The 21,216-nt window shown below is 43.6% G+C and overlaps 1 protein-coding gene across 3 annotated transcripts in view; it reads left to right on the top strand.

Moving 5' to 3' along the window:
- The window catches only part of WDR37 (WD repeat domain 37), a 194,243-nt gene that overhangs the window by 94,779 nt on the left and 78,248 nt on the right, over positions 1-21,216 (top strand). For all 3 annotated transcript variants that reach the window (XM_088463219.1, XM_088463227.1, XM_088463210.1), the window contains exon 6: positions 17,765-17,900. In XM_088463219.1, coding sequence (XP_088319345.1) covers positions 17,765-17,900 — 136 coding nt within the window. The remainder of the gene's footprint in view (positions 1-17,764; positions 17,901-21,216) is intronic.

Here is a 21,216-nt window from a genome sequence, read left to right as displayed (position 1 = left end):
AAGCCTTCGCGGATGGGGCGCGGTAACCGGTCGTCATATCTTTCAGGGACGATGGCCAACCCAGGAAAGGCGACTGCCCATATACATTCTGGAGCTTCGAGCAGTATACAGAGCGCTCACTCTGGCACAAGATTTCATCCGGGGCACACCGGTTCAGATCCAGTCTGACAACGCAACTGCGGTAGCCTACCTCCACCATCAGGTTGGCATGCAAAGTCGGGCAGCCATGTGGGAAGTAGCACACATCCTGGTCTTGGCCGAACATCATCTCCTGGCAATCTCAGCAGTGTTCATTCAGAGAGTCCACCCGAGGACTCTCTGAAAATTCAGTCAAGAAGGTGGCACGGTGATGCTGATAACACCAGCCTAGCCCAGGGGCCATTGGTTCACCGACCTACGGAGTCTCGCCCTAGACACTTTTTCCACTTCCTCTATGGCCAGATCTATTAGCGCAAGGCCCTTGCCTGCACCCGTACCTACCTTTTCTGTCTTTGACGGCGTGGCTCTTGACTCCTCCCTCTTAAAGGCCAAGTGTTTATCTCGCTCTGGTGCAGGCGATGCTCAGGGCGCATAATCCTTCCTCAGCCCGCTCCTATTACACAGTTTGGCCCTCTTATTTTCAATGGTGCCCCACCAGAAACTGTGACCCTATGTTTTTTATGGTTTTCCAGGTGCTTACCTTTCTCCAGGCTGGGTTAGACCTCTGCCTCCGACTGGCCTCCCTTAGAGTTCAGGTTTCTGCATTTTCAGTCTGGTTCCAGCGAAGGATCGCTCCCCTGTCTGATGTCAAAACGTTCTTTCAGGGTGTTCTTCACCTTCAACCTCCCTTTGTCCCTCCGGTAGCCCAATGGAATTTGTCCTTGCTTCTCCGGGCCCTACAGGCTTCTCAGTTTGAACCTTTGACACATAGGCATCAAGTGGCTGACAGCGAAGACTTTTTCCTCGTTATCTCCTCTGCTTGCAGGGTATCTGATTTGGCAGCGCTCTCCTGTGGCTCCTCCTTCTTGATCTTTCATTCTGACAGAGCTGTGATCCGTACCCGGGCTGGTTACCTCCCTAAAGTGGTATCCCGGTTCCATTTGAATGAAGAGATTGTGGTCCCGGCCTTCCAGTCCTCGGACTTCTCTGCAGGTGAAGCCTCTCTGGATGTATTTTGTGCTCTTCGGATCTACGTGGATCATACAAACTCCTTTAGGAAATCATATTCTTTTTGTGTTGTGTGGCTTTCAAAAGTGAGGGTGGACAGCTAACAATCAGACTCTGGCTCCGCATAACAATATCTCAGGGCTACAGTCAAGTTGATCTTCCTCTTTCAAACACTATTACAGTACATTCTACTCAGTCTGTGGGACACTCGTGGGCAGTTTGACGTGGCGCTTCTGCAGAACAAATGTGCAGGGCGGCGATGTGGTCTTCCGTCCACACCTTTCCCAGGTTCTACGCCTTTGACACCTTTTGCCTCTCAGGAGAACTCCTTTTTGTGCCGGATTCTCCTTTTCTGCTCAGGAGCATCCTCACCCTTAGGGAAAACTTCTTTAGGACATCCCCATTGTATCCCCGTGGATCCATATGGACCCTGAAGAAGAAAATAAGAGTTATGGTAGACTTACCTTTTTGTTAACTCTTTCTTCGAGGTCCACAGTGTGCCCACCCTGACGCACCTGGCTTCATTGTGTATTTTCATCTAGGTCACTGATTCCCTCATCTTTTGTGAGGAGTGTTCCTGCTCCTGCCTTGGGCTTGATCACAAAACTGATCTGCCTTTGGCTGGGGGTGGGGTATAAGTGGAGGAGGCCCGGGGGCATCCTTGGCGGTAAAGCTTTTGACTGTTTTGTTACCCGGTTAGCTCCAACCACCTACACCCCATGGTATCCCTGTGGACCCTATGGACCTTGAAGAAAGAGTTTACAAAGGTAAGTCTACTATAACTCTTATTTTTTGCCCACTCCCAGATACCATCCAGTAACAACATCTTCTTCTGGCTACCTGAGAAAGGTTGATATAATTCATAAAAAACCTTTTATGACTAGATTTATGATCTCATCTCATTAGATGAACTCTAGGTTGTTACCCAAGTCAGGCAACATCACTAACTAGCGACTAGCTCCATAGATACGGTTATGCTGTTTGGACCTGTACAGCCACTTTGGATCTCGCAGAAGAGGATTGTCCAGAGGCTTTATCTGGGATTTTCAGATGAGCTATAGAAGTGCTCAGCACTATTATAGAGTGCAATGTGACCTATCTTAAAATTCATTCGGAAAAGTGGGCATGCTTATACATACAAAATAAAGAAAATGTATTAAAAGGCATAAGTAAGAATAAGAGCAATCAGTGACTTGACCACTACTTTTAGTGAAGAGGCTACTCACTTTTTAGATAAATCAATTTTATGTTTCTAGCCTTTGGACTATGTAAGTGTAAAAATAATAGTACATTCTATGTTTTGGCTGATGGCATACTGCACGCTGTTTTTTTTTTTTTTTGTTTGTTTGTTTTTTTTTAGCTGTTTTGAGAGTCGGTCAGCATACAGAGTTATCCTTGTACTCTGAAGTCAGTTCCTCCTCATTGTGAGCACTCGTGACGCACTGACCTATGACTTAGCGGGGAGTCACCCAGAAGTGAGAATAGTTAAGCTGGGTACACACCTATTCAATAGTTTGATCGACTTCACTCTCAATCGGAAGTCCCGACCGCAGTGCGGATATGTGCGTACACACTTAAAATATACTGCCGACCTTTGATCCCCGACTGCCAAAATACCAAAAGGAAATGATTGTACCACCAAACACACTCACCCAAATCCAGTATACTGCTGGTGAAGAGCGGCCGAAGGTGCGTACACACTGCACTTTGTCTGATCTGGTCCTTTCGACTTGGATGAATATTAAACTGCACATAAGATGCGATCCTTCGATTCGACCAGTTTTCTTCCAACAATACATGTTCGAAGTTGCGTATGCACTCATGCGAATGGCCCATGATTGTATAGGCGTGTACCCAGCTTTAGGTAGGTGGCCTGCTAGTAGTCTGTTTTGCATACTGTTTTTCTATACTCTCTTCTGAGTGGAGGGATCCTAGAAATGCACTTTTAAAGCTGGCCACACACATAGCGTTATTTTACCCGATCTGGCCGACTCCGACACATTGGAACGACAGATCGTGTAAAATATAGCCAAATCCTGAGTAAATCGTGAGTCCCCACTCTGGTCGCACATCGCATCGTCAGATCTGCCATGCAGTAGGACAGATCTGACAATCTAGGACACGATGCACTGTGAAAGTGTGGATGCAGGAGAGATCGTATGAAGATTGGACACCAAATTGTGTGCAGAGCTGCCGGGGAGAGTTTCAAGGGAAATCGTACACATCGGCTGATCGTGTGCAGATCCGGTATGTGTGTGGGGACCTTTTAGTTCTCCCTTTTGTGCAGAAGGTACTAGGTCTACCTTAAGAGTGTCCTTTTCATTTGAAGTTGATTTTCTTTTGTCTCTTTTTTTTTTTTTTTAATTCCAATGCTTCTGCCTTTCCACCTATAATTCTCACTGTTTCGGCCAATGTCCTCTTACCTCCTGCAATAACCATGTTAAGTATCGTATTTCTTACAATGACCAACATCACAATCCTGCCAATCTCACAAATGCCTTTCACCACCAATTCTGATTTTGACCATCTTGCCAGTTGCCTGTACGCAGGCATACATGTGTCCTCATACACTGTTGCTCAAACAACGGCAGATAGTCCTTCTCGGCACACCAGCTCCCGTGCAACTCTGCTTGCGCAGAGCTTCTTTTTGCATCTTTTTAGGCTGAAAATGCGACAGAGACACGACCGAAGACTGCACTGTTTCATTTGATATGCAGCACTTGTAAATCTGTGTGCAAATGAGTTTGAATCTGTGTACAAAGTGCTACAATGCAGCGACTGCAGCTCTCTTCCACGCCAAGTTCCGTTGTGCTTCATTTACAGACTCTGCTGCATGCAGATATACAAGTGTCTCGTATTGAATTAATCAGTACAATCACCTGGTGCGTCCTAGCTGCATCACATGGCGACTAAGACACATTTTTGACTGAAAAAGATGCAGATAAGATGCTCGGTGCAAGCAGAGGGGCATGGGACCTGGCGGCTCACGCACGCCAGGTGTCTTGTACCTCATGCATATTGAGGCTAGGTGTATGAGGACACATCTGTATGTAAAAATAGATATGAAAGTTATATATTTATTTGGCAAAGTCTATAGCTCTATATATTATGTGGCTTTTCTATGTTTGATACATAGGGCCGGATTCAATTAGCCACGAAAAGCCGCAAATTTGCAAAAAGTTTTCACGCCCATGAGCTTTGCGCACAAAAATGCGTATCGTGCAATCGTCGAAGTTTTCATACGTGCGTATTCTCCATAGAAAAAAACAGGCAAAAAGTTTTCACCATCTCAGAGCAGGTGAAAACTTGTGCAAAATGAGTATTTTTATCATTTTTCCACTATTCTACAAATATGCATACAGCCATTTGACACAGTTTAAGAGCCCCAAATTCTTTTATTAGGGCCACTAATACACTAAATTGATTTCCTATGTCAGTTAGCCCATTTTGGGGAAATCTGTCTGTACCCCACAAAAAGGCTGTGTTTTTTGCAGATTACACCACGAACTGTTTTCGTGCAAATGCGTTTTTGCAACTTTTGTAATAGAATAGTGCAAAAAACGGGAGCGCGCATAGACCAGAGACATGAAAATATCGCACCAAAGCACCTGAAGTGTGTGAAAACTTCACCGACGTTAAGTTTTTGCTTTATCGCGTCAAACTGAATTCCCCCCCATAGAGTTTATGCAAGGTATTCCTAAAACAGAGATGCATATATTTTTCCTTGTATAGGGAGCCTCACCGACCAGTGATTTTCCAATTAACCTATTATAGAACCATGAGAGAAAACATACAATATCTGTGACAATTTACGAAGTGTCATGGCTAAAAAAAAAAAAAATCAAACCCAGAATGGTAACATTTCACAAGTGAACTGAATTATGAGCAGGCTGTCTGGTAACCTGCACGTGCAAGGTATGTGCACAGTTTTACTTTCTAGTCCTGGTATGTAACACAAGGACACTTGTAAGTTTTATATATTCTTTTGTAAATATATTGTTTTATTAGGATTGTGTAAAATATGCTCAAATCGTGAGTCCCCACTCACGATCGCGATGCGCGTCCTCGCCAGATCTGCTGTGCTGTAGGGCAGATCTGACAATCTGGAACACGATGCATTGAACAAAGTGAGGATGCACGATAGATCGTTTGTCACATTGGACCAAATTGTGTGCAGGACTGCCGGGGAGAGTCACAAGGGAAATCGCTCACGATGTCTGATTGTGAGCGAATCGGTAAGGGTGTAGGCACTTTTTATAATATTGGCTGTGTGGTTCTATAATTAGAAACTATTAAGGGGTCAAATATACTCCCCTTCAATTTTAAGACACTCCAAACACACAGAGAGACAACATTTTATAACTAGTTGGCAGTCAGATAAATTATAAAGATGCTGGATTTCACATGACTCTTGGAATTGGCTTCATATAAATTATTCATTAAAAATAATAATATTGTAAGCCCAAATATAATATATACAACAGTGCTCTGGAGGAGTTTGCACAGGACCCAATTTTTACTCCAGAATGATCTTACAGGTCTCCCAATAGAAATAAGCTGGATAATCTAAAACCAGCACCAAAAACTTAAATTAAATCTATGTCAAATGTGGTGTTTGTTTAGAAAAAACAACTTTAGCAATTAGCTATACAAAATCCATGTAAACTGAGCGGCGATAGTTCTATCAGCGGTAATTAGCAGGTTAGTCTAGAACTGTCCACATTAATACCAGAATACTTTCAGTTAGGTACAGTACCTAAATTTGTGAGGGGTCGGTAGTAAAGATGCAATGAATCTATGATCACCCCGGTCACAGTGAAGCAGCAGGGTGCAATTACTGGCGTGTTGCTAAATACTAAATCTCCCAAATCTGTTCAGCAGTTAATTCCTATATTAGGTGTCCGCTATACCAAAAAGAACATTTTGTACAAGCACACGAGACTCCCAAGAGGTGCTTAGAAGTGTTCTGTTGAATATCACTGGCCTGCTAATATAAACTTTTTTTTTTTTTTCACAAGAACTGAATCTAAATTTATTTTTAGTTCTGAAATCGAATATGCATTGATTTTTTTCCACCGGGCAGGTTTTTTTTGTAACATATGTTTTAAGGAAGTATTCATTTAATAAAATTTTAAGACTAAATGATAAATATACACCTCATTCTGGCTGACCTAAAAAGTTGTAGATGATGATTTTCGGGCATATTTTTCCTTTGCGATCTCTCTCTCTTCGTGGTCCAGAAGTAGTCAGCCAGCATAGTGGAACTCTCTTCTTGCCTTGGTACCTCTTTTCCATCGTAGAAATCTGCTGATAGAAACACTCGCCATGCTCTTCACTGACAGCCCCAAGATTTTCTGGGAAGAAGTCTAGGTGGGAGTCCAAGAAGTGAAGTTTTGAAGACATGTTGCATCCCATAGCTTTGTATGAAGTCACTAAATCACTCACTATACCGTATTACGATATAGTTTTCTGCTTTATGATTTCCGAGATAACAAGAACCGATCTTTCTGGATGACAACCAGCCTCCTTTTGCCAGTGGATTTAACAGTTTCTGAAAATTTTCACCATCCATTACTGATCTTTTGTGGCCCTATAAAATGTTTTTTCAATTGCTTTTATCAGTCCTGGTTTAATATGCAGTGGAGGTAAATACACTTTTTCAGGATTCCCTAAACGGGTATTTAACACATTTTTCTGCCTAGGAATAAGAGATTGACGTTTAGGCCATTGTTTTCTAATGTAGTGAGTCTTCCTATTCCTGCTGTCCCATTTGCACAGACAGCAATATTTAGTGTACCCAAGCAATAAAGCAATGACCTTGAAATCACCACAGATGTTCCAGTTATATTTTTCATACTGGATTTTTTCTATCAGCAAATTCATATTTTCATACGTCGCTCTCAGCGGTGTGTGTGTGTGTATGACAGGCCATATAGAACACTAAAATCTGAAAAATGATGAAGTCCTAGGGACAAGTGCAGGGGATCAGGACCCTGCCCCAATCTGCATACTGCCATGAGTCGCACCATCGCGCGGCAGAAAGTTTTTAAACTATTGGTCAGTGTACATCCATAGCGTTCATCTGCAGTCTAGCTATTTAGAAGTAACATTTTTGTGAGGAGACTTCATTTGGCTAAATATAGTAATTACTTCATATGACAAATTTAAGTTAATTTATCATATGATAACTATAAGTATCTAGCCACTGGATACACTAGCTTGTAGTTTGGAAGCTTTCCAATGTAGAATCATTTATAAACTTTCCACTGCTGTCGTGCTCTCTTGTACTGCTCTATGTAATATGAGAGCTGGCTGCGCTCTGGCAGACTTGCAGGGAATTCTTTACCCTCTGTGAACATAAACTACTGGTATTAGCCATCACAAGAGTCGGATATGTGGTGTTTTCTTCTGTTACACACAAGTAGAATGTACAATGCATTGTAGGTGACAAATCTCACCCATAACCTTCTCCAACCTGTTGAGTTATGTTATTCACTGTAAGGCAAATAAGTAGCTGCGAACACAGAGATTTATTTAAAATGTGAGAAAAATGTACAGTTGACAGGTATGATGACCATTTTAATTTAATGCAGTGGTTTCTAGAACTGCCTGAATATTATACTTCAACTAATTTATGTATACTTTGCAGCAACTTTTTTATTTTTTAAACACTTTTTTTTCCCAGACTGCAGTTTGATAACTAACTGGGAATGCAGTGAGTGCATTATGTGCATATTAACAAGAACTGATTGTTTAACAGTCGTGCTTCATATTGTGTTTTGAATATTTTGTGTGTTGCATTTTTTTTGTTTGTGGTTTTAACACTTTGCAATATCCTTCTTTCTTGTTTCTTTCTGGCTGTAAAGTTTGCTGTCTATTAAAATATACTTAGCCCAAGCAAACAAAATTTGGAGGACATCCTTTCTATATTCTAAAATCTATTTGTACCGGAGACGTTCTGCGGTCATGTACTCCCTCCAGAGAGCGACCTCTGTTTGTTACAAATGTCATTTACACTACAACCTGTTTTGTATACTCTGTTACAGCTGTCCCATGCAAGGTCATTCAAGTAACAGACTGTAGACTGTGTATATAAAAACAAAAGCTCTTGGCTACTGTACTAGTATTTCCTCAGTGAGCCAGTTATTGAACTCACAACCTCCATAAACAATGTCCAAAATATTCTTGTTCTTTTAGTAGCAATTGGTAAGGAACTATTGCTGTGCCTAAAGTTTCAGAGACTTTACCCTTTGGTAAGTAATCCACCAATAGTGCTTTTATATATGAGATCAGTGTAGATTCATCTCTCACTAACTTCTTTCTATACTTGATTCTTTATAACAGCTGCCCTGAGATGTCCTGAATCCCAGTGTGAGATTGGAAGCAGTGCCACCTAAGTACAGACTAACCTGGTTTTTATTTACAGTATCATGAAAACAACTAAGTTCCTGATTACAGTATAGAATTGGTGCCTAAGGCCGAGGATCCAACCTGTTTCCTTAAATAGTTATGTGCTGAGTTTGCATTCTCTATTCTCCAGTGAGCTGGAGGCATTTGCATACGTACAAAGTGTATGCCTCCAGTAATTGGCTTCTTAGTTCTTTTCTTTGCCAATGCAGCCTCAAAATATTTCCTTGTACAGTACAATTTACTGTTGCAGAGTCTGATTGCCTTGTTTCCACTGAGCGAGTGCTTGCCCATAGCGGAGCCCTAGAATTGCACAGCTGCCGAGGGTGTCGTGAATGGGAGGATCAAATAGAAGCTGCATCCTCCATAACTGTGGTTTATATTGGTCTGCGTGGTCGCACCGTAACTCTCGTAGCTTCACAACGCATTTCCTCTACAGCCTTTGTTCCACAGGCTAGTGAATGTATAGTGACTTAGCTTCTGTTTTTGTTAGTCTGCCCAGTGACCTCTCTGTAAATACTTAGCTCTCCATTAGCACCTTTCCCTTACTGTACACGTGAAGGGAGGAATATGTAGAAGCATATGGTTTTTATTTTATTTTGTTCTGTACGAGGAACTTCACTAAAGGTGAACATTTGTCAGCAGAATCATGTTTCACTACGCATGCAGTATTATCCTTTATTAATATGGCGCCACAAAGGTTCCGCAGAGCTTTACACGGTACATAAATGAGCACACAAGATAAACGGATATTAGCAGTACAAAACAATGCAGGACAAGGACATGGTTTAAAAACATCGCTGCATAAAACAAGCAGCAGGGTGTCGGCAGCAAGTTTTAGGTGCCAATTGAGGAATTAGGAGTACATGATAGTATAAGTAGGGGAAGGAGAAGCACTTGAGGGATGAGGGCCCTGCTCACGAGAGCTTACATTCTAAAGGGGAGGGACAGACAGGGGCGACACAGATAGTGAGGAAGGTGCATGGAGCAGTGGGTAAGGATATAGGCCCTCATTCAGAGCCGTTCGCTATTTGCGGTCGTTCGTTTAAAAACAAGGGGTGGCTATTCAAATGATCCGTACGCACATTGCAGTCTGTTCACACCTCTAAGTCTGAACGAGCGAGCAAAACATACGCTCGTTTATTTGATAAAAACGCCCCCTGGCCGCTCACACCATACGTCATGTCCGCTATTTATTTGATTAATCGAGTACATCGACCAGCGTATGAACTGCTCGCTATTCTTGTGGTTGGTGTTTGCTACCACAAATTTGCGAGCAGTTCTGGCTATAAAATAACCCAGTGACGTGGACAATGACGCTGCTGTTTTAAATATACACACCCATAAAACGCCCGTTTTGACCTTTAAGCACGCCTGCGTTCGGATCTCCACTCCCCATTTTCAAGCACCTTCCCCTGTTACCACCCACATACGCCTCATTCTGTCACTCAAAATAGCAGGCACTCGCTATATAGCGTACAAACGATTTTCGGCCGCACTGACTGGTTCGCGCATGCGTACTAAAAACCGTACGCATGCGCAGATGTGCAAACATCGCTCGGAACGAGCGTACTGCCGCTAACGAGCGGCTCTGAATGAGGGCCATAGTCTGCGGAATGTGTGTGTTTTAAGATGACCTTATGTTATGTCAAACTTAAGTTATTCGTATTGTGTTATTTACATGAGAAATGTACAAAATAAAGTTGTTGCACTTTAATTTTTGTCTGTTACATTATAGCATCTAAATACATCCAGCTAAAAATGCAAATATAATGGGACTGTCCCGCCATCCTAATAGTGAATACTTTAGTCCCAGCTGCTTGGTGCTATGCCATGCTCCTGTGAGTGGGTGGTTCTCACATGCTAGACCCGCCCACAAAGAGGTGCAGCCATGCCCAACATGCTGTGGCCACGCCCCCTCAGCAGAGGGGGGTAGGGGGGAAGGATGTTGCTGTATCCGAGCCCAGGATTTCTCTTGGCATTTCTCTTGGCTGATCCGGAGGTGACAGGCAGAGGCAGGAGGGAATGGGGCTTAGTGGTGGGGTAGCAAGGCCATGGAGGGAGGGAGGGAGGTGGTTGAGAGTGGAGGAACAGGAAAGGTGGAGGATAGAAGCAGAGAGTTGGAAGGGAGACTGAGGAGAGAAGAAAGGGGGAACAGCAAGTGGGGGAGATGAGGGGGATGATGGGGGTGGAAAAAGTAGGTAAAGTAGAGGATTATGTAGACACTGAATAAGGGGGGGGTGGTTGAAGTAAAGGTGTTCATGCTGTGGACGAGGTAATAAGTGGGATGAACTGTAGTGGAGGCTGTGTAATATATAGAGACCGTGTAGATAAATGTAGTTAAATGTTCAAAAATACAGGTAAAAACAGTGGTGCTAATGTATGACCACAGCTACAAAAGTGAAGTATGTGAGCAGTGGGTGCAGGAATTAGTTACAGTACTAAAGTAAAGAATGTTTAAAGTGTATAGATGTGACGCAATGGAGAGAGGCAATACAAACAGGATTTTCAGTAGTATAAAGGCAAAAATTACATTGTACAAAGCTGATCCAGTCAGAGGTGTTTTGAACAACGAGCAATCCATAAGAGCAGAATGCAGATAGGGAAGCCAGGAGTACAGTAAGGTGTTTCCTGGATATACATACAGCAGCTGTTAGTGATGGTGAATTGGCTAATTCACATAAGTATGTTGTACGATGTCCTTCAGAAGGAGTTTTGACCTTCAGGATGTTCTCCTTATCTCCGGCGTAACTCCGTCTTATATTATAAGTGTAATTACAATTTGATAACTAACACTTTGATTCTAACACTGACTATAGCACCATGTGTCTGTGTGCTCACTGATTGGGACCCCACCCCCACTATGCAATACACACTAGATTGGGATGCAATAGAGTCTAATGCTGGGTACACACTAGACAATATTTGTTACGATTTTGCCGATAACTATTCATTGTTACGACAAAATCGTTTTATCGTCCATTGTGTAGACACTATATAGTTTGCGATGAGAGCTCCTACGGGTCGCTAATTCCATCCCCAGTCGTCTGTACTTGCAGCTCAATCTGGGGATGTCGTTAGCGATGCCATGCTGCCGAATGCAGCATGGCCCCGCTCCCCCCCATCGTTCGTCGTTTCCTGCAAGTGTGTATGCACTTACAGATGTCGTCACCCCAACCGGGTCCGCCGTGTCTGACATCGCTGGGTACACACATCATTTAGTGTGTAGCCAGCTAAAGCTAAACATAGGTGAGAGGGAGTAGAACATCACAGATTCACAATAAATTCCAAACTTCATTTATAGTAATGGCTGCTAATATAAAAGTAGTGGCAAATTACCTAAAAAAAAAATAATTTCAAAGCTGTGCTATTGCAATCAAGGTAGCAGCATCTGATGGGAACAGTAGTGGCAATTACCTGGAGTTGATAGAAAAAGAAGTCACATCACTCTTTGCATGGTGTGCATATGGTTAATAAAATCTCCGGCATAACTTAGTTATCAAATTGTAATTACACTTCTAATCATACACCTTGACTCCAACACTGACTATAGCAGCCTACGGTTATCCAGCCTGCCTGATCAGATATGAAAATCTCTGGATAACTGTATTCTACAATTGTCATTGACAAAGAGTATGGCTTTCTTTATAAGGACATGTTGATCATGTCCTCTGCTTTTCTATTTTTCTCCACCTTTAGGGGCATATTTACTAAACTGCGGGTTTTTAGAAGTGGAGATGTTGCCCATAGCAACCAATAAGATACTAGCTATTGTCTTCAAAAACCCGCACTTTAGTAAATGCAAGTTGAGTATCCCATATCCAAATATTCCGAAATACACATTATTTTTTTTGTAACATCACTGAGATAGTGAAACCTTAGCCTTTTAGTGGTTCAATGTACACAAACGTTGTTTAAGACACACAGTTATTAAACACATTAAAATTACTTTCAAGCCTTGTGTATAAGGTGTATATGAGACAAATGAATTTCATGTATGTACACAAACTTTGTTTGAGCCACAACATTATTGAAAATCTTGTATAAAACTACCTGCAGGCTGTTTGTATATAAAACATAAATGCATTCTGTGTTTAGATTTGGGACCCATTTCCAATAAATCTCATTATGGTAAGCAAATATTCCACAATACAGCATATTCCGATGTCCAAAATACCCCTGGTCCCAAGCATTTTGGATGTGCGAGACTCGACCTATATACCCCTTAGTGTAGTCTCACAGGTGCCAGACCCTCTGATTCCAATTTCCAAATCCTAATGTTTTTTACTATCAATCTGTAAAATTCCAATCCAGTCAGAAGTTACTACATTTTGTATCTATAACTTGGGCTGGATCAGGTACTAACCAGTGACTTTGCAAATGATTGTGTGTGGGGTTAGTGCTGGTTCATAGAGAATTCACAATATTGCAGTAAAAATTAAAAGCCAAGGAAAGAATCCTGTGTAACCTATTAAGTCTGAAAATGTTTAACATGTTACTGCATTAAATGTGCAGTAAAAGTTTGTTTAATGTAAGGGGCTGATTCAGACTTTCTCACAAGCGCTATGCGCTCGCAAGCTGGTCGATGTTTACCCCCTGCGCAGTCTCCGGCATGCGTGAAACCCGGCCAGCGAAGGGCGCTCCGTCACTACGGGTCTCGCACCAAAATTGGGCGACTGTCGATTGTGATTGACAGCTCGCCCCTTATTGGAGGCGGGTGGGGGGGGGTGGCTGGAAAAACGGTGGCATTCCCGAGGGAACGCCTTCCGTTTGTGACACTAGTGGTGTCAGTAGGTGGACTTCCTGTTCTATTAGAGCAGGAAGTCCACTGGGGATTGCGATGAACGAGACCCTACCACAAGGGTCTCGTCGCGAGCCAGATGGTCGTGACCATCACCTGGCTGCTCGCAAAAGCTGTGGGTGGACACCCACAGCTTAGCAAGCGGCCAGGAGGCCGGCACAAAAAAAAAAAAAATATGCCGCCCTGATTCAGAGCGAGCGCTCTGAAATAGCGTCCGGCTCTGAATTAGGGCCATAGGGGGTCATTCAGACCCACTCACGAGCGGCAGTACGCTCGCAAGTGGGTTGATGTTCCCCACTGCGCATGCGCACGACGGAGGGAGCTCCGTCGTGCGCATGCGCGAGACCCGGGGAGCGACGGGCTTTCCATCGCTCCGGGTCTTGCACCAAAGGGGGCGTGCTGTCGATGTTGATTGACAGCACGCCCCCTTTGGTGGGCGTGGCGGCCAGACGGAGGCGTTCCCATGGGAACGCATACCGTCTGAAGCCGGCCCCACTGACATCACTAGTGATGTCAGTGGGAGTGATTTTGGCTCTGATAGAGCCAAAATCACTCTAGGGCTTGTGGCAGGGAGACCCTACCGCAGGGTCTCCGTCGCAAGTCCGATGGTCGCGATGGGCAAGACCATCGCGACCATCTTTTTGGCCGCTCGCATATGCTGTGGGTGGTCACCCACAGCTATGCGAGCGGCCAGGAGGCCACTCCATTTTCATGGAGGAGGGCCCTGATTCCGAGCGTGCGCTCTGGTCAGAGCGTCCGGCTCTGAATCAGGCCCATAGTTCCATGAAAAACTTTAGAATGCTATGTTGCAAATTATCATGTTATCCTAAATGGATATGTGAAATGGGATTGAAATACACACGGCTTCATCAGTCGGTCTGTTACTGTCTGTATTAGACCCGGTGGCTATTAAGGACCCGACGGGCGCCCTAACCCCAACCTCCCCACAACTCCCTAGTGCCTAACCCTATCCTTCCCCGGGAGATGCCCAACCCTAAGTCCCCTCGGTGGTCCGTAAACTGAACTCCACCCCGTCCCCGGCCTAAGTGCATACTTACCCGGCAGGAGGACGATCGGTCTGGCGTCCGTCGGCGTTACGGAGTCAGGATTAACATAGGCGTCGGTATTTCAACGCCTATGTTACATCCCTTGCCAGGATGACACTGTCGGGACTAAGAATCTCATAACTACATCCAGTATATGTTGTCCTCTGCTAGCCTGAGTAGTACAAAATCATTCACCTACTAAAATTAAATTTTTTCTTTTTTATGTGACTGAAATTTTGCAGCAGATGAATCTGTAATTCGCTCAGCAGCTATAGCTGTGTAAACTCTCATTTATTTACATGTGTGAAGAGAGAGGCTTCCCACACAGTGGTTGCTTATATTGGCATGCCCTAAAGTATAACAGTTGAGGACATCCTCTGAGGACTGATAAATATCCTGAATTTAGATGGTTATCATGTCCTTCAGGGAATTCCGGAAAGCCTGACCTTCACTTTGCAGTATATTGAAGGAAAAGAAGTGCTACTTGAAACTTGAGTAGCTTTTACTGAAAACTTTTGTTCAGCAAAAAGTACAGTAATTGCGGCTTAATTTGTGGAATACTGTTCTGACCCTTAATTCCTGCAACCCTTTCTTCCTTTTGGGGTAGAAGGATATATCTGGTTCCAGGAGTAGGTAAATTATGGAGTAAATCAGGGATGGGGAACCTCAGGCCCGGAGGCCGTATAAGGCCCCCGCAATCATTTGGTCTGGCACTTGGAGCTTTTTTCTGCTAGCCTCATCTGGCTAGCAGGGTGCCTAGAATGGCACCCTGCAGACAGAATCTATGCAGCAGTGCTGACTGGAGTGTCCTTAGGACGCTTCAGACGGTCACACTGCTACCCTTACAGCTCCCTGAAGCATCCTCAGGATACTCCGGTGAATTGCTGTAATCACAACCAATTGTGGCCCCACCTCTGTGTAAAATAACTCGGAGGGGGCGTGGCCTGCACCAGGCCCACGAATAATATTATATATATCAAAATAGCCCTCGGCAGAAAAAAAGGTTCCCCACCCCTGGTGTAAACAAACCTTTTTATGACTCCCTGTCTAATGCTGGGAGCCAGAGAGAATGCTGTGCAGTCTGTCACTAGCCAACTGGTAGTGCACATGTGACTCCCTGCTTGCTTTCCATTTTAAATTGGCAGTCACAAAAATGTTTGGTCAGGGATGTAGTTATGACGCTGGAATCCCAACAAGAGACTTAAGATAAGCGTAGAAATACCGACACTGGAATCCAGGAGAATGATGGCCCTATGAAGGTAAGCCGGGGCGACCGTAGTGTTAGCCGGGGGGGGGGGGGGGGGGGAGGTTTAGGTAGCACAGCGGAGTTAGGTTTGGGGGGGGGGGGAGATTAGGTGTCAAGACACCCCTAGGGGGGTGGGTTAGGGTCAGGCACCACTGGGAGGTAATGGTTGAGCACTAGGGGGGGAGGATTAGGTCTAGGCACAAAGAGGGAAAACTTTTAGGTTTAAGCACTAACTGGGAGGGTTTGGATGCGGGGTGGGGAGGGTTAGGCTACAAAAAGGGAAGGTTAGAGGGAGAAGGGGGGAGGGTAAGTATACTTACTCGACCCCTGTCGGGATACCAACCATCGGGATGCCGCTGTCTGTATTTTGACAGGAGGCATCCCGACAGCCGGCATTGCATACCGATCCTGTTTGGTCACCATTACCGACCTATACTCAAAATGAATTACACGGATGTAAGGGAGGGTGGCAAAGTGAATTGCATATGAGGAATGCTTTGTATGCTATGTGACTGGGATGGACATTAATTTGTATAAGGGTGGGGAAATTAATTGCGTTTGGCAGGAGTTCCCAAACTCTGTCCACAAGGCACCCCAACAGTACAGGTTTTAGGGATATCGATGATTGTGCACAGATGGTATAATCAAACTGAGGTACTAATTAATAATTAAGTCACCTGTGATTAAGTATGGATATCCTGAAAACCTGGACGGTTAGGATGCCTTGACCGAGTTTGGGAACCACTGGTGTAGGGGATGAATTAGAACCCATAGTAACTAATTAGATTCCCCACACCCCCAGTACCAAGCACATGGTGTATATTACAGGTGCCTACACCCCCTTCTCAAGACCAGAATTACTGTTTTAAAATATGAATAGAAACGATTATACAGTACTTTCTCGTAATGTATCAGCATTTGCGCTACCACTATTTTGCAGTATTTTGTGATTTCTAGGTTATTCCACAGCAGAACAAATTATTATTTTTATTATTATGAAAGGCAAAGTCTTATCCCCTCTGTAAAGTCTTGTACTTGCCCCTGTTAATAATAATGTATGAATAGAATTGAAAAAAAGGTTTCTTAATTGTTACCTGAATAATGAAGACTCCTTGATTTCCTCTTTTAAGTATTCTCTTGAACAGTGATCCTAATATTTATTCACCTGTATGTACCTCATATTTTTTTTCCTTCCTATTTCAAAGTTGCAAATGTTTGATTCATTTTTTTGTTTTGATCTGCGTGAATGTTAATATTTTTTTTAGTGGTGTTTTTTTTTTTTTTTTTTTTTTTTTATGTAAGTGCTTTGCTGTGAAAATTAATTTGCAAATACAAACACAGGTATAGCCTAATATTTCCTCTGGTGTTTCCCATTAAGCAAAATAAATTGCATTGCACCCTTGGCAGTTCTACACGGTTTGTCCAGAAGCAAAGCTTGCTGCCAGGCAACATGTTCACCTAAGTCTAAATCGGCCTCTTAATGGTGCATACACACGATCAGATTTTTTCTTCAGATATGGACGATAACGATTTAAAAATCGTTCAGTCGTTCATATCTGATGGAAAATCGTTCATATCTGACATGCCTGAACGATGGACGATCAACGATGCGCGTTCCCGTTTGTCAGATAACGATATCTGACATCTGATGGGTTTGCAGTCAGACTTGGACGATTCCATTCATTTTAATGCAGTCAAAAATCGTTCAATCGTTCAAATCGTTCAAAACTTTGGTCAAATCGTCCAAATCGTTTAATCGTTCAGTCGTTCATCTGACAAGTCTGACAAATCTGACCGTGTGTACGCTCCATAATAGTAACTGCTGTTGCCTGACACTTTTCAGGCTAATTAAAAAAAAATGTGCAGGTAGATAATTTGTCTGGCTGTCCTAGTTTTGTCTACCATATATGCTCCGCAATAGCCATTATTACAAACCTGGTTCCTTTATTTCACTATATGGTGCTAAGTAAGTAGCTTGTAATCTCCCCAAAAGTAACATTGTAGCTATAAGTTTTTGCTATACTGTGCTTAGTGTTCTTAAATTGACTGACTGCTTTCCTGTGCTTGTTGGAATCATTGTCAGTGGTGGAGATACATAAATGTGTTTTTTAATTTTAGATTGTTTCCAGCTTCAAAACCACAACCTCCCGAGCGATCTGCCAGTTGGTGAAAGAGTATGTTGGCCACAGAGACGGACTATGGGATGTCAGTGTTACACGGACACAGCCAGTTGTGCTGGGGACAGCTTCTGCCGGTATTTATAGAAACCATATATAATAGTATAACAAAAATATTGCAGACTGAGATCCCTTTTTAAAAAAAAAAAAAAAAATCTATCCATGGTCTGCGAATTGATATTAAAGGAATTAAGACTGTAGTGACAAGTGACATCAAGACAATTCCAAAAGATATTGTAGCTCCTGGTGACATGCAGGATAAGGGGTGAATAGAGAATACCTATGCCAGTGTTAAGACTGATATTTAAAACTCCCCGATGCGACGTCTTTTCTCCCATCACTGCCTATAATATCGATATCTTAGTTTCGTCACTCCATATCACTTGTTTCCACTGACCTTCTGTCCATGCAATGTGTTCGTTTGCCCTTTTTATTCAGCAATGGCTTTTTTCGGGGAATGCTACCTTTCAGGCCACCCTCCGTTAGTCTACTCCGTACCATTCTTGCACTGACAAAAACACTAGTTGCACTCAGGTCACTGCTAATGGCCGCAGATGACATCCATCTGTCCCTGACGCAAATTCGTTTTATTCTCCCATCATCAACAGCTGTTGTGCACTTTTTCCGAAATTTCCTTCTTTGTTTTGTATAGATTGTGTTTCCTGATAGTGTAAACAAAACTTTCGTACTCCTTATGTTGTCACATTCCCACCAACTTCTCTCGCAATTGCTGCATACGAAAGACCATTTTCACGTAACACCACAATCCTGGATCTCTTCCTGGGTGACCAGTCACCACTTTGCCTGGACGTCATTGTTGTATTTATTTTTTACACCGTCGTTGGCACTGAACAATACACACAAACATCCAACCATAATTGCGCTTCAGTAACCAACTTTATTCTGCAAAATGAAAGAGCCAAACTGACCTTTCCCACCTCTGAACATGACCTTGCATCTGCTCATAAATGACAGCTGATTGGTCCTCAGAACGATGATTCCGATTGGCTGGTAGTAGTTGTTACTACAATCCGCTTCTTGAGTCTAACGCATCTGTGCTTCTTTGTCTGACTGAAAGTAGCATAACTTCCCTTGTAATGCAAATATTTCACCTCTTCTTTTATTGTGTTGAATTCAGCATAAAATTTCCTTTCATTTGATATATGAATCATTGCACTGCGTGAAGTGAAACAGTTTTTATAAGCATTCAAAGTTGAACATTCAAATTTCAAAATGTGTCCGCAATTTTGGCCGTGTGTGTGTGTGTATGTATAAATGTACTCATTAGTTCAACATAACTGACTTTCTGACTTGTTACCTACACTAGCACACATGGTCAAGCACTTGGGACATTTACTTTTATCTAGCTAAACTCCTCTCTCTCAAGCAGTCAGAGTTCCATATAGGAAAGTGGTCCCTATTTAGTACTTCTGTAAATGAGTTTTAAGTTGCAAGGAGTGTGAGAATAAGAGTTCTGTTTTAACAGTATTTTGTCCAGTAGGCTATAAGGCGGCAGCCACATATTAAGCATTACATAAACTACAGTATTTGTGGTGTGACTGCTGTATTCGGTTACTGTAGAGTTGGTTAATGACTGTATTATGTAACATGTGTCCCAAATGCACAGGAAACTGTTATTATGCCTCAATCCCATCACATATATCTGTTGCAGATTTCTTCTTTATCTATATTTGTATTTCTTCTTCCTCCACTAGGGGGCACAGGGAGAACACTGGGTATAGCTAGGGGAGAAGAGTCTGGGCACCAAATAGTTAAATGCAAATACCCACAAGCCCAGGCTCCCTCTCCTCTATACCCCGGCTATCGGCCATCAGTTTTTAGTTTGGTGTCGGTGGGAAGGCACCGTTTTTAGTGGAGGTGGCTCAGGTGTCCGCATCCTTTCAACAGGTGCTGGAGAAAAATTGAGTTCCCAGACACAGGCCTACCACACGTGAGAGTTCTGCGCCACTTTCTGGGGGAGGTTCGGAGTCAGAGGTGTCTGACGGCAAAGCCAGTGCTTCTATTTCCTCCGAATTTCCTTCAGCAGAGCTAGACCACCACCTAGCGGAGGCATGGTCCCACCCTAATAGGCGCTTTCAAGTGTCTAAGTGCATTGCTACCTTTTACCTTCTCCCAGCAGAGGATGGGATTAAGTGGGAATCTCCTCCCCCTGTGGATGCCCATATTACCCATCTTATTAGGTCATCTCTTCTTCCTATTCCTAACACTGCTTCACTTAAGGTTCCATGGATAGGAAGTTAGAAAATTTCCTGAAGAATATTTATGATAATGCGGGTGCTTTTGCTCGTCCAGTGCTAGCATCTGCCTGGGTGGCTAAAGCTATTGGACACTGGGTGGATGCTTTAGAAGACAGGCTTTCTGTCCGAAGTGGCCTTAGATTCAGGAATTTTAACCTCTAAGGTGTCTGTCTCGCATGCGGCGGCCAGGAGAGCGCTCTAGTTGCGCACCTGGAGGGTGGACACTGAATCCAAAAAAGGCTCTAGAAGGCCCTTCCTTTGTCAGGAGACATTCTGTTTGGACCTGAATTAGACAGGATTGTGGCTACTCTATTGGCGTCTAAGTCTGCTTTCTTGCTTTCAGTGGCTCCGTCCAGGCCTAGGACTTCAGTTTCTTGTTCCGTTCGTTCGCAGGATAGAGCCAACCGTTTTTCCAGAAACCAGGTCCTGCCTCTAAGAGTTCTAAGCCCCAAGGTAAGCAGTCCTGGTTCACCAGACGTCCTGCTGCTAAACCAGTGGACAAACCTGCCACATGATGGGGTGGGCCTCCACCCGGGGGACCCCGGGGTGGGAGGCCGGCTTCTACTCTTTTCGGCAGTGTGGATGGAAACCACGACAGACGCTTGGGTTAGATGCGTTGTGTTGCAGGGCTACACTTTAACTTTTCAGCAGCGCCCGCTGTTCCGGTATTTTTCCACCGGCTTTCCCGCACAGACAGGAAAAGCAGTAGCTCTCGAGGAGTCTATTCTCTTTCTTTTGCCCTCCAAGGTAATCATTCCCGTACCCCGTCTCAGAGAGGACAGGGTTTTTACGTAAATCTTTTTCTGGTCCAGAAACCGAATGGCTCTTTTTGACCCATTCTCAATCTGAAGCATTTAAACAGATTCCTCCGGATTCACTGGTGATGGAACCGGGGGACTTAATGGTGTCCTTGGATATCCAGGATGCATATTTGCATATCCCCATCCAAGCCAGTTACCAGCACTTTCTCAGGTTTGCGCGAGCAAAGAACAGTTATTAGTTTCAGGCTGTTCCCGAAGGTCATGGCAGCAGACCTTCGCCGCAGGGTGTTTGGATCTTTCCCTACTTGGGCGACCTACTTCTCCAAGCCCAGCCTCTGTCTATCCTCAGGAGTCACATCCATCTGACTGTGAAA

This window comes from Taudactylus pleione, unplaced genomic scaffold (assembly GCF_031769625.1).
Source record: "Taudactylus pleione unplaced genomic scaffold, aTauple2 ptg000053l, whole genome shotgun sequence".
In the NCBI taxonomy this organism is placed as follows: Eukaryota; Metazoa; Chordata; class Amphibia; order Anura; family Myobatrachidae; genus Taudactylus; species Taudactylus pleione.
Note: the sequence above shows the minus strand (reverse complement) of the source record. Positions and strands in the feature narration are given on the sequence as shown.